Source organism: Chaetura pelagica, unplaced genomic scaffold, assembly GCF_000747805.2.
Source record: "Chaetura pelagica isolate M959 unplaced genomic scaffold, ChaPel_1.0 scaffold12, whole genome shotgun sequence".
NCBI classification, from domain to species: Eukaryota; Metazoa; Chordata; class Aves; order Apodiformes; family Apodidae; genus Chaetura; species Chaetura pelagica.
Window position 1 is genome coordinate 6,962,009 of NW_009952801.1, and position 14,792 is coordinate 6,976,800.

The 14,792-nt window shown below is 37.7% G+C and overlaps 1 protein-coding gene across 2 annotated transcripts in view; it reads right to left on the reverse strand.

Moving 5' to 3' along the window:
* Window positions 1-6,193: 6,193 nt before the first annotated feature.
* TMEM196 (transmembrane protein 196) overlaps window positions 6,194-14,792 on the reverse strand; it is a 16,863-nt gene continuing 8,264 nt past the window's right edge. The window contains exons 2-5 of one of the 2 annotated variants that reach the window (XM_009994960.1): window positions 13,204-13,260; window positions 11,278-11,532; window positions 9,380-9,453; window positions 6,194-7,052 (exon numbers count right to left, since the gene is read on the reverse strand). In XM_009994960.1, the coding sequence (XP_009993262.1) occupies window positions 7,046-7,052; window positions 9,380-9,453; window positions 11,278-11,532; window positions 13,204-13,260 (393 nt within the window). In that variant the 3' untranslated portion in view covers window positions 6,194-7,045. The remainder of the gene's footprint in view (window positions 7,053-9,379; window positions 9,454-11,277; window positions 11,533-13,203; window positions 13,261-14,792) is intronic. The other variant, XM_009994961.1, reaches the window with a different exon arrangement.

Here is a 14,792-nt window from a genome sequence, read left to right on the forward strand (position 1 = left end):
TATTAGTCATTGGACTCACCTCAGTGTTAGGCTGTCATTCACAAAAGAATACTTGTTTAATTGTCCAGGTTTAACTTTAGATACAAGTCTTAGTCCCATTGCTCTCAGTGGAAAGAGTTCCTTAAACACATATTTATATATAGACCTCAAAAAAGACATTATTTCAGAATTTGAGAAGTTGGACCCCAAGGTACATATACATACCATGTTCTTAAAGCATGAACAGTTAATTTTCAATCTTTTTTCATTATTTTATATGTGTGGGATTTGCAAAAGAAATATTGAATATAATACTATGCAGCATGGGGAGTCCCACCCATAAGAAATAAAAGAATAAATTCAACAGAAAAAAAATCTCTTAAAATGGAAGTGAATAATTTAAAAATATATTGAACAAACCTACATTGGTTTTCCTTTTTTTTTTTTTTTTTTTTTTTTTTTTACTGCCATTAGATGTATGATGTGCATCATTAAACCCTTTTTCTCAGAATTACAATGTTGTTTTTTCAGATTTTCCAATCTTACAACAGGAATGCAATTGGTTCCTTTGTGCCTACACAAGCTCTTCACTGCAGCCATAGAGTTACCACAGAGTCAGTGTCCCAACACTGACTTGACTGGCAGACTGAAACAAATTAGTACTTTTATATCCTTGAAGCTGTTTATTGGATGCTCATTCTGGCTATACCACTTGCCAAGAGACTGTTATGACTGAGGTCCATAGCAGACTCTGAAAAACTAACATATATATCATAGGAAGGAGGAAGAGAAAGGTCATTTCCTCTTGAGCAAGCCATTGAACACAGGCAAACATCTTTCTTTTGACAGATGAAAATGTAATCTCCATGCAGTCTTTCATCTTTGTTTGACAGTTGGCTTTGAAAGCTGGAGAGAGCAGAGCTAGGCATGGGTTTGCAGCAGTATGTGTCTGCTGCACAGTGCCCAACTGCACATGAGGGGCAATATGCAGAAGCAATCCATTCCTTTGCCTGGAGTTCAGGTTTGTCAGCCCTGCCTCTCAGCATGGCTAAGGAGCTCATACACCTTTCTGGCTCTGTGTCTGAGGATTATGGGAGCAATCCTTATAGTATAAAGATTAGATTGAAGCAATCGGGGAAAATGTAAGCTGAGAACTCTTAGCCTGCTGGCTGTTGCTCCAATGTAACTTTGGTAAGTCAGGGATGAATGGGAAAAGTAGTTAAATATACTGTAAGAATTCCTATGCACAGGAAAGAATAATAATTTTATATGGGAAAATTGGAAAGGTTTCATGGATATATATGTGTATATATATTTTGTCTGGAAATCTGCCCCACAGTAAGAGAATCTAAGAAGCTCACCCAAGATAAGGTTAAGACATGACTTGATCCCAGTTTCTTCCAGGCTCCTTTATTTCACAGACAATAGTGCAGTGAGAGCCAGTGCCTGGGAAATCAAGCAAAAAAATCTGCATAGAAACAAATACTTTTAAACTGGGCAAGTTTCTTCTTATTGGAATAAGGGAAGTAATAGGTTCCATCTTTTTAAATCTTTAAATAAAGAAGAGATTTCATCCTAAAAATACATGTTGCTTACCAAGATGTTATGTGAATACTTGACTTGTCAGAGGAAGTATCAGAAGGAAAACCTAGTTGGTCATAAAAGTTCTTTCTAGTCTTAAAACCTATTCTGGTATTTTTTTCTTAATTTACAAACTTCACAGTGTTATTCATGGGTTTATAAAATATTTTTAGCAAGTATAGAATAGAAACAAAACAATCCCTTGCATAACTATGCTCATACAGAATCTTTTGCCTTTTGTAGTGTTTAGAACCACAACTCTGGGGCCATATCAAGATCTCTGCTGCTGCCACCACAGTGTGGGTATCAATATTAACCTGTTATACTTTATGTCTGATGGTTACCAAAGGAGCTTTTACATACTTTTTTTTTTTTTTTTCCAGGGTGCTACACCGTTAATGAACAGTCCTCAAAAAAATATTAGCTGTCAGCATTCCTGGAGTTTATGCTTGGATTTAGGGAGGAGGCCAGCAATGATATCAGTAAGTGTAGAAAACCACAGGAATTTAATACCATCAATCTGGGTGTTTGGACTTCATGGTTTAGATTTAGATTTGCCTAATGTGGAGAACTGGCCTCCAAAAAAGTATGTCTCTTACTGAAATTGGCTGTAATAGAGAGGCAAAACAGAAAAAAGAAAATTAAGATGAAGGAGGAATGGTGGCAGCACCACGGGGCAGGGGCTGCGGCCGGGACTTCACCCCGAGCTGCACAGGCCTGGGAGCGCAGCCTGAGCCTGCAGAGCCATGAAGGCCCATAAAGACCAACTACCCATGCCGCTGCTGCTGGTACAGAGGAGAGAGAAGAAAAGAAGGCAAAAGAGAGAGAAGGAAACCCAAATAAAAGGAGCCGAGCTGAAAGCAGCCCTCGCTGAGACCACACCAGGCCGTGACTTTGCCACCAGACCCACGTCCAGTGAGGAAAAAAACAAACAGCATCAGACTCCTCCTCTCTGCTTGGTAGAGAGATGATGGAGAGACCTTGGTGCAGCCCTCTGGGCTTTTTGATCCAAATCAAAACTGATTCTTTCTGAAGCAGAACAACACTTTTGCAACTAAACAAACCTCTCCAAGACCACAACTTCCTGCAAAAAGTGATTTATCTCACCCAGTTCCCTATTTTCCTTAAGAACACTGAATCACATTTTCATAATTTTATAATTATGGGGAAAAAAGACCTTCCTGGGCAAGCTTCTGAAGTTCACTCAGAGTTCCTCAGGCTGATGGTATTAAACTAAGGTGAGTTTAGCATCTTCCCTTTAGACAAAAAACAAGCTGGGTTTTTTTTCTGGTTTTGTTTGTTTGTTTCTTTTGTTTTGCTTTTTTGGTGTTGTTTTTTTTTGTGTGTGTGTTTTTTGGTTGGTTGGTTTTTGTTGTTTTGGTTTTTTTTTTTTTTTTTTTTTTTTTTGCCCCCCCCGGGAGCTGGGCTTTTCTAGCTAGGGCAGTTTAGCTTAGCTACTGCTGCTATTTCTGTCTGAACTCTCACTGGTTGGACTATATCATGCACTTTATATTGCTGAGAAATTTGGTGGCTAGTCTGTGTCTTTCTTCATTGCTTTTTGCTGTTTGGTTGCTTTTTTGGTGTTGTTTTTTTTTGTTTGTGTGTTTTTTGGGTGGTTGGTTTTTGTTTTTTTTGTTTTTTTTTTTTTTTTTTTTTTTTTCTGCCTCCCCTGGAGACTGAGTCTCTCTAGCTAGCCCTGGTACAAATTCTAAAAATATTATTCAAAATCTGTCTCCAGGTGCATGTATATCATCTTTGTGGAACTTATTGAAGGTTTATAGTGGAGCTAAAGATGTTACTTTGATACAGGAAGGTAACTAGAATAATTTTAGGCATACATCTTCTGTCCAATGTTAGTGCAATACTAGACTGCTTTTAGGTATTACTAAGCTTTTAATGATAAATGGCTTATTTTAACTCCTTAACCTGCCTGGAACTGTGATCTGAAAGGAAATTACTTTAAATGACTTTAAACCATTATACTATTTTCTTGATGTGTCTTCAAAATCACACTGGCAAGGAAAATTTTGGTATGACTGTTTCTGTATATAAACTTCCTGCTCCATTGTCCTTCATACCTCCCCACACCATCTGAAGGCAAATTCGTATGTCCTAATGTCACAAATAGATACTGAAGGTTGTGCAAGACAAAAATTTAAAATGTATTATATGCACTTTCATGTACATTTTACAATAAAACCTGTTGATTGTTGTAAATTCAAAACATGTGTTTCTCATAGGCTGAATTTCTGTGAAATGCCAAGCATAACCTAAAATATTAAACATATATTAAGGGGTTATCAGCTAAGTACTATGCACAAAGTTTAATAAGTAACCCCCTTCAGGAAGAGTGTTGTTTGACATATTAAATAATGGCTGAATATCTCCAAGAGAATCTGAGCCAGCATCTGCTTTTGCAGCAACATGAATCAGAAATAACTGCTTTAAGGACAATACACACTTCCTCTTGTTTAGATCAAAATGGATTTTGGTGCCCAACCGTCAAGCTATTGGTGTATATGTGTTGGCTGATCACATTCTGAAAACTGAAAGCTGGTTTTTTATACAGCTGGTAAGTCCAAGGAGTGTCCTTTCTATTGCACCAGTAATGAAAACATGCGGAAAATATTTCCATTGCAGTTGGACTCTGTATGCAGTTGTGACACAAAATGTCATTAAGAAGTGAAGCATTTCCTAAAATTCCCCTACCACATCCATATATTATGGTAATTTACTTTGAATTTGGGAATTCTGATCCTCTGTCTTCCAGGTAGGAGCAGTCTTCTTCATCATATTTGTTCCAAAATCTTTTGAATACCAGCTTTGCATTTGCTATTTTTAATGCAGGGTCCAACCAGTTTTTCTTCATTTTACAGGTATGGCAGCAAAAGAAGGAAAAAACCAACAACAACTATTGATTGAATCTGTTGTTCTCTGGGGGTCAGATCTCTTCTCTCTCCTTCCAGCACCCCATGAAAAGCAATAGAAGTGATGTGATTGTATTTCATAAGTTACAGTAGGGCTTCAAACTTTGTAAGCTTGGACAATGTATCCTCCTTTCCTTTCCAAAGCATGAGAAAGTGGCTATTGCACTGAACTACTGTGTTGGATGCAGAAGAATCACCTATTCATTCCACTGCACCATCTCATACTCTTATTACCATGCCAAGAAATGAAGTATTTGTGGCAGATAAATGGGTAGTGTTATGGTGTGTTCTTTTCTGCCATTCCTGAGCCGAGTCTAAACTGCAATTCAAAACCACTCTTTAGGATTTGAAGCTTTAATTCCTAGTCCTGAGCTGTCTCAAGATAACTCTGTACAAATTGTGATTTACCATTGTCCTCCAGAGCTAATTATAAACCTCAGCCAGGTAGTTCTTTGGTGAAATTTTTAGTAAGTTTTTATTTTAGTCTTAATTCTCTGATAGAGCCCTTTAATGATCTTTGTACTGATGCAATGAGGAAGACAATCTTATAGAACCACCTCCTCTGGTTCTATGTCTAGTGTGGATTTCTTCAACCTGTATGAAACTACAGCCTATTTAGACACTAGTCCAGAGCTGCAGCAAAAGTGCTCCCAGAAAGGGCACAGACTGGAGACAGGTATTTCCTGCTACTGAGGAGAAGGAGCATCAAGCCAAAGAGGCAATGACACATGTAAAGAGCCCGAACAAGCTAGAAGGTAGCAGGGGAGACAGTCTAAGGCTGATAGGACCTGGGAAGGGGAGCACGTTCCTCAAGCAGAGGTGCTAATTCTGTTGCTCTGACAGCATCTATATTATTTATTAACTTGAGCAGTTTCATTATCTATTACTAATGTACACAATACATTATTAGTATATCAGGGGCTTAGAGAAGAGTCAAAAGCCCTTTGAGACTGTAGATAGGGGAAGGGAAGCCTTTTAAGGTGAACTAGTTTTAGATTCAAAAGTTTAGCCTTACAACTAATTTGCATGAAGTTTAAATTTAATCACTGTGAAGATGTTTCCTATGTTGTAAGTAGATGGGAAACTCCCTTACAGACTTAGAAAATCCTAAGATAATTGAATTGTCAGGGTTTTTTATACCATATAGAGCCAGAAACAATTCAATATAAATTCTAGAGGTTACAATGGCATGGCTTGAGTAATAATAATAATATTCTATTCCCCCTTGTCTGGAAGCATGGGTATAAATCACAAAATGTTGCTAGTCATCAATAATGCTCCCATCTCAAATTCATATTGAACCCAGTGCTGTGCTTTACAGCAAAGTCATAGACTCACTATGTAACATATGAATGACTTTATATGAGTGTTATGCTGTATGTGTTGTGTTACAGATTAAGTCTTCCATGTTTCATGGCTGTATGAGCCAGTAGGTCCTACAGTAAAGTTTGGGGTCAGTTAAAACTACTGCCTTAACATATATACTGCTTTAACAGACCTCAAACTCCATTGTGGGTGTGCACTGTTGTGTTCTGACCTTGACCATGCCTCTGTTCAGCCTTTGTTTTTCTCCTTGCTGACCTTGCTTCACCCCTTTAGGAACCTTTCAGTGTACTGTGCTAAACTGCAAACATGACAGTTCAGTTTTGCAAAAAACTTGAAGCCAGAAAAAAAACCAAACAAAAATATCTCTCTAGAATCTCTGGTTTAGATTTAATTTTATTTGTTATCTTTTATGAACAAATTACGAAATATACTTCATTCACAAATTGGAAATATTTACATTTTTTTTACAACAAGGCATTGTTGAGGTTTTGATTTATGGCATTCTAGAGCATTCTGTCTTTCAAAACAAAGACATTGGTTTTGTTTTCAGCACACTGCTCATTTACACTCTGAATGTGAAATGGGAGCCTTTTGGAAGAGTAATTAGCACTCTCTTTTGATACGATCTACTAGGAAAAATGAGGCTGGATGCATTTGCAATGTGGGGAGGGGAACTCTGCAGATGTGTTGCTGGTACCATGTCTCATGATCTGAAGCCATCATATTACAAGAGATGCTGCTAAGTGGGGAGGAGAAAAAGATTCCCCTGAGCCATCCTTCCTCTGCCCTTTTCTCTTCTCTGTAGGAATCCTGTGACTGAGCTAAATGTAGTCCAGTTTAATTATTTTTTTTTGTTCTGGTTTTTGAGTCTCCAAGAGAAGAGTCTTGAGAAGTCTGTTTCAAATACCATCATAATTCTGTAAAATTATTCAGAAAAAAAGACAAAAGAAAAAAAAGTGTACCCAGTAAGTGAATAAATATTGTATATCCGCAAAATGTTTAGGAGGCAAATTTTGAACACGTTTCTAAAAGGGAAATGCAACTGTGCTGTTCTGCAGTTGTCATATTTGAACCATAAAAGCCAAGATAATTCCATTTCCTCTTTCTTGGGAGTCTATTTTATTTCCTGAAGAAAATTATAAAACCACTTCTTTCCATGGAATTTTTTAAAATCTCCTAATATACACTTCCATTATAAATCAGATGTGGGCCACCATTGCTTAAGTTGTCTGTCATTTCCTGCAACAAGAATAAACAATTATTAAAATGACAATTATTTTATGGTGTTTTAAATTTAGTTAGTTAAGGTTGTAAGAAAAATTTAACAAACTGAATTTCTTTTAAAAAATTTCAAACATTCAGCAAAACTTTACATTCTTATTTGGCTTGATAAATCTCATTGTAAAAAAACCCAAGAAAACACATTTCTTCCTATGTAAATTAAGTACATTTCAAAGCTGATGGACTCGTTGATACTGATTGAGTTGGACATTACTCTTAGACCACATATACAGCATTGATGGCATCCATGCAAGTTTTGTGACACTGTCATTAGAAAGTGCATCAACTCAAGCTTGTGTGACAATCTACAAAGGAACAAGATGGTAATTCAGTCTTCATTTCCCTTCAAACCTTTTTCTGTACTGACGTGCTACAAAGAGATGCCATTTGATGCTAGTTGGGATAGACAGTTGGGAAGCAGGTCTAGATCCAGACAAGGTCTGAGGATATTGACTGTTTGCCTCCAGATGGGACTGACTTTGCTTTTCCCTCACCATGCCAGACTAGAATTTTTAGCAGTTCAGCACTTGCTACTGAAGTGGCAGATGAGTCATCCTGGAGTAAGCTGACCTGATCATGAGTCAGAATCTTAAAGCACCTCAACCAAGATTTGTTCAGAATTAGATTTTCTAATTCTTCAATTGCAATCCAAAAAATACCTACTTAGCAGCTGTCTAAGCCTGGATATGGCTATATTCATTAAGCACTTCTTTGACCTGAAAGGCTGAGAAGCCACATGGAATTTATGCTCAGAATTGCCTTATTCAGAGCAGTCCTAGGCCTATTTCATGCCAAATTGAATAAGGATGCAGAAATGAAGTGATCTGCTGCTTCTGTCCAATAACAGATCTCTGAGAACATCCAACAATGCCCAAAGGAATGGGCACACATAAAAATGCCATTTGGGGTATTTTTAAAATTCAGGAAAATGAAGTAGAGGTGCCTCTGTTGGTCTAGTTCTAAATACTTGCATGAGACCCGGAAGCTCTTCTCTGTATGGAAAAATTAAATTCCCCTCTTCCACCTCCTAGGTACAGTTGGAAAAATGTGGACAAAAAGGGGCTTGTTTGTCTCCCTTGTGGAAGTTTCTATGAAGAAAGTAAAGCAAGACTCTTGTTGGGTTGAAGAGAAGGAGAGAGAAAGGGCAAGCCTGACCCATAGTAGCATAGTAGCTGAGATTCTTGGTAGAGAAGAAAATTCTGGGAGCTCATCTTTATTCCCAGACTGCCTCATTCTCTCTCTTATTTTAATCCACAATATTTGATTTCTAAATAGTTCAACAGGCAGAGGCCAGAACTTAAATTTTCCTATTAAGTGGAAGCATTGGTGCCTCCTCTCTCAAGTGTCAGTGGCTACATTTTGAAATAGATTACAAGACTTAATTGTTGCCTGGCAAGTTTTCAAAAGAAGGGATCTGCTAATCCTCCTTACAAAGTAAAATTTGGGCCATTGAGTCAGGTAGATTTGCCAATTAATACTCCTCAATCAAGTCTAGGTTTCAGAGAAAAGAAGCTGTATAAACTGACTGAAATTTGAGCATTTTCTAACACCCAGCTCTCCATTTGGCAGGTGATGACATTGTATGTGTGGTGCCTTACTCTCCTCATATACTGAAGAGTATATTATATTATATGTTTATTATACCTTATATATAGATACTTATGTTAGCGTGGCTAACACTGAACTCAGAATCCTGATGTGAGGGCTGCTTGCTCTGAAACAAGGCACTATGATTGCCTATTTGTAGCTACCTAAACCCTCTATAGGATCTACTCTGAAGATACCAGTCAGCTGGGAAGTTTGATAGTAATCTGTCAGAAGATTATTCATGAGCAAGGGTAAGTTTCCTTTTATCAGTTTTATCATTTGAATCCTGTGCAGACATTAGCTATTGAAATATCATAATTTCAGAAAATATTGAAAACAAATTATTTTCCCCAGTATTTCTATTTTTGAAACTAAAAGTATTAATAAACTAAAAAAAATGTTACTGAATTCAAGAAAAGAAGGATCACACAGATTACAAGCGGAGTCAATGGTGGCAACATCCAAATAGGAGCATTTGGATGTCTATAACTAGGGTGAATATTTTAAATACTTAACTTACTTCCAGATTGTGGCGTTCACCACGTAGAATTATGTCACCACCTGGAAGCACCATTCCTGACTCAGAGTGACATCACAGCATCAGCCAACTTTGATTAGCTGAAACTATTACTTCCTCTTAGAGGTGGCCCTTCCTGAAGTGACATAACAACATGGTGTGTCCCTACTGTTCAGCGTACCTTGGAGGTAACTCTGGTGTCGGGGGAACCACCGGGCAGCTGGGCAGGTCGGTTATTTCAATACCCCTCAATCTCTAATATAAATATAACAATTATACAATAAATATAGCACACACAAATGCACATGCAGTATTTGTCTATATCACTGTATATCTGTGTAAATATATAAAAGAGTATTATATAAAAACCACTTTAAAGCTATTTTTATAAAATGCCCTAATTTAATGTAAGTTTTTAAGTAGCCTTCATTATTTTTTGGGACTTGCCTTGAGCTAGTTTACTCAAACCTGCAAGCAGTCTACAGGCTGTGAGTCTAAGAAGTCCCAGGTCAGACAATCTATGCATGCATACTTGTTTCTACAACACACATGTGGGGGTCCACCATCAGTGGGGCACATCCCACATTTGTTGAGCGTGGGCAGTAGGGTTGCTCTGCACATGGAGCATGGTTCTTCACCCAAGATAAATGGGCAACTGGCAGTACTCGCTGCTACATGTCTAAAAGCTCGGTAGGCCTGGAAAGGAGGTGGTGAACTACTGCCATACATCGTCACCTTCAGCCCAAATTGATAGGATGGCAAGTATTTGCATTTTGGAAGGTTTTTCTTCCCAGGCCATTTCTCTTTTCTTTACCTATCTGTTTCTCTCTCAAATGAGCTTAATTGTTGTCCTTGTTGAGGGAAGAACATCTTTGAAAGACAGGATCTAGCCTACCATCTGCAAGACCGTGGTCATATTTGCCAACATAGATCATCAGAATTCTACTTCATTTTAATGTGAGAGGGAGAAATGTACCCCTGCCCTTGATTTTATCATCCCATTTTACATTACTTTTGTAACCTATACTATTTAACATTAAAAAACATGTTTCAAACAGCTTCCAAGGTGAATTCAGGTGCTTGGAGTCTCATCTCAGTTCATTATCACTTAATGGATAATTAACTGCTATATCATGCTTTATTAGGGAATCTGAAAACTTCCTGTGATCTGAATGAATTAATCCTTGCTCTGCTGTTCAAAGTCTCAGTAGATATGATACAGACTGTTGAACTTAACTGTCATGCATACTTTCACATGAAGGTTTAGATGGGCAGTCTACTTTACTTTAGTTTCTATCTCTATTCATTTCTCAAATGAAAATCATTGGATACAAAGTCCAAACATAAATCACAAGGTGTCAGTGAGCATTTTAGTTCTCCAAAGCAAAGCAGATCTGTAACTCCAAGGAGCTGATTTCAAGCATTCTCTTCAGTTAATTCTTTTGGCCCTACATTTTCAACTTTTGGAATGTGAGTTTCAAACACCCAAACATAGACATAGACACCTTGATAAGCTTTCTTTTATCAGAGAAAGGCAGTGAATACTCAGTGCTGCTGCAAGGCAGATCAGTTCAATTTAAGTGTCTAAATATGCCCGTAGGTGCTTAAGTTTAGTCATTCTGGGTTTGTGAACTGTGGCTTTTGTATTTAAATAACCTACTTTATAAGCTGAGTACTTGGGAGAGGAAGAAATTGATTAAATCCTGGAAGCATGCAATGATGTGGTTACAGAAAGCATTCTGTGCTTTTTCATAGTACAGTACATGATAATCCATATTAATAAGGCTTCCAATTATTTATGAAGTTCTATATTTAGCAGTTAAGCCTTTGAACAGCTATACAATGGAATTATGTTGAAAATGGATGTACTTCATTGAAATGGATGTATTGCAAATATACAGTACCTAAAAATAGCTCCATATAATGCAACATCATAAAGCTTACACACAACTGCAGCATTTCATTTCCCAGAAGCTCTTTCTCATATATAACTGAAACCTGAATGCCAGCTGTAAATGTTAACACGTACAGTAGCATTTAAGGAGAAGGGGAACAAACAAGGGAGGAGACACAACTCACTTTTTCTGCCATTTCATGGGAGTGATGCAATGAATGTTCTCTTTCTGAAAACATTCGCCTTTGTTCATAGCTGGCTAGCCGACAAGTGAGCCATGAGGAAAGAGTGCAACCTCCAATTCCAATGCATGCAAGAGACATGGAGGCAAGATGCAAAGAATAGAGAGCAGATGACTTCTTTGTCACAGCACGAAGAAATTGAAAATTTAGGATTCCTCCAATTAGTCCACAGATGCAACAGGCAGAAAAAAGTATCATCTGTCAGGAAAGACAAGAGAGGTCATGTCATAGTAACATTTTTCAGAGACAGATTTGTTCATATAAAAAATGGCACTAACCATAATTCAATGCTTTGAAAGCATAATGGATTGCAAAACACTTCACACTCATTTTTAACTCCCTCAGCTCCCACAGAGCTCCAAGGGAATACAATACTTTCCGGTGTACATGAGTTAAGATTGATGTACCCTGAAAGATAAAGTTGGGTGGACTTAAGTTGCTCATGTTAAAAGCTAATCAACTGAAGAACTACTAGGACACAAATCTTTTGGTTTCCAGAGTTTCATTCAAAGCAATAACGTGACAGAATGTGTCATAATTTTCTATTGTGCAGTTTCTCAACACTCCTCAGGAGTGAACTCCTCACGTATTCACAGTGAATCTCTCTTGCTTTGTGTGCCATCTGACTGCCTTTTGTTCAATTCTAATTCATGCAGTCAGCAGTTTGGAGGCTTACAGGTTTTGTGGGAACTTCAAAAGTGTTCAAGGTCAATGTGCTGGACAAAGAAGCAACAAAAACAACGAAATCTGTGATGGAGCTCCGAAGGTCATTGTGGTGATATGTTTGGTTCTTTGGTTCTTTGTTTGGTCTTTGTTAAAAGACATTATGGAGACACTGCTGAATTATTGTCTTATTCACTCCCCTTGATACTGCTGGCCTGTCAGATGTTGATCTAGATGGGCCTTTGATGTTACTCAACATGGCTTTGTGTATAAACTTATCTAATGTGGTAGGAATAATTTATGGAGCCTTACAGACCACTTCTATAGATAACTGGAATGAGAATTTAATCATGGATGTGGCATTTGGACAGTATATTGCAGTCCACTGGGCAGTGACAATCCCATGAAACTACCAGAACAGACAGCTTTTAGAAACTGCTTATTGTCCACATGCTTTTAAGAAATTAGACTGTCATCATAACAGAATTTAGGTCATTGACAGTCAAAAATAATCTGAGAGAAGTCCTGATTGCCTTCACACTTATGCTGGTTTTACAGGAGTTCCATCTGTATGTGTCAGAATAATCAAGCTGACAGAAAATTAAGTCAGACATAATCACTTACAGTAGGATCATGTCTTTAACATAAAGTTCAGCGGTGACTTGTGTAGTAATAACGCTATTTTGCTGCAGTCAGAAAAACACTGTACTTATTCTTAGAAGACACAGAAAACATCTGCCATCACTTTAAAACTGGCTTATGCATGATTCTGATTGCAAAAAGAACTTACTAAAATAGTGAACAGCTATGGTATCTAGAAACAGACTTTGTTAGCAGCCTCTTTGAGGTGGCAGCTTCTTTGTGGTGGCAGCCCAGACATGCCACAGTTCACAGAAATGGGTTTTTGAAAGCAAGAAGCTGCAATGTAGTTAAGTTATTGGGGAACTTTTTATTGACTTAGCATAAGTTTGTATCAATAGGTTTTCATCAATATTTGTCCAGAAGAGGGTAAACAGGGAAGAATGACTTAAACAGCCATAAACAAAATAGGTCATTTCATCACTGTCTTGTTTTGCTTGATTAACCCAAAGTGCTGATTGCTGTTTTGGACTGCTGACTTGCAATTTTTATTGGCTTTTTATCAGAAACACTTGGACACAGAAAGCCCCCGGCATGTAGTTCAAGTTATGCAGTGGAAAAACTTACAACAAGTCCGGATTTTTTTTTGGCGCACAATATTCCACATATGCCACAAAGCAGAAACTGCAAAGAAAAAAACACACAACATCATCAATTATTTCATCATTTACAGTCTCAAGTTTAAATCCTGCTGTCTTGCTGCAATGGTGACCACAACAGTATGTTAGGCAATGGTAACAGTCGTCAGCATTTTTATCACAAACCTTATTTTTCAGGAAGTTATAACTCAACTATAAACACACTTATCAGAGAAGACGAAACTGGAATGAGAAGTCAGACTGAGGATGATTAATAATAATCATCATCAAAAAATTTTTAAAACTCCTACTTTTAAGCTGCTTTGGTGAGCAAGGCATGAAAAAAAACCCCAAACAACTATGCGGCAATGAAAAACGCCTTTTTACTCTTTTTTTTCCCTCAGAAAAGTTTAGCAAGGTCGTAGTCAGCGACCCAAATAATCTACTTCTAAGCATAGCTGAGGTACTTAATTCCTTGATCCTACTGTGTGAAGCACTGAAGGATCATACATGGATTGTTGTCCTCAAGAAAGTGGAACTCTGGGCAGCACTGCCATTCAGTCACCTCTGTGGGTGCAGGTGTAAGTCTGAGCATATCTTTTGGTGTGGGTACACGGAGTGTACAGGCAAACCTAGTTTAGGTTCTACATGGCCCTCCTTGCTGAAGACAGCATGAAGATATCTGTACTTTCTTCATTAATTTCCCTTTCAGTAACCGATCTGTCAATTGTTGCATCAAGCATTAGGCAAAAACTCATTAACAAAATCAGAAACATCACCTACCAGCTGACATGAACAGGTGTTAATGCTTTTTAGTGACCTACACCAAAGATGAGTGACATTCTCTGATGTCACTTCTTCCTCCTACAAAAAAGTTTAACAAGGGAAACTGAGAAGAGTCCCTGAGTAGAAGTCATGGCAAGAACTACAGTAGTTGTATGAAATCAATAAGGCCTTCTCCAAGTGTTTGTAATTCTGTCAAAAGATTTCCCTGATACCTCATAAATTCCATTGGTAAGAAATCTGTGCTGCTTATTTTCAGTAAAGCTAACTTCTATTGGGAAGTAATCTTATGGTTTTAAAACTGGATTTTTTCCACATCCGTTTTGCACGGACGTGGTATTTCTAGCAAAAGGCTCTACTTGACCTTGATTTAGGATTAAATCACAGAACAGACCTGGCTGTTACATAAGAAGTGAAAAAAAAATGAAACAGTTCCTGTACATCATTCAGTGTCTGTATATTGTGTTGCATCTGTATCTCATTTCCTTCCAAAATTTTGCTGTTTCAGTATCTCAGTTGAAGAGGTGCTTGAATACACAGTTCATCTCCCTCCAACTAATGTAATTCCTGGATATAGCTAAGCATAAGCCTGGAGATGTAATTTGAATCAGTTCCCACAGTTGAATATAGTTAAATTTTGTATATTATTTACCACTACGCTAAACATGAGATGTGGGCTTAATACCAATCTGATTATGGAGAGGGCTGGATCATCTAGACCATGGGGCTGAATGGCTCAGGACATACAACTGGTAATTGCCACTACAGCTCACTTATTGGAATAACACAAGAATC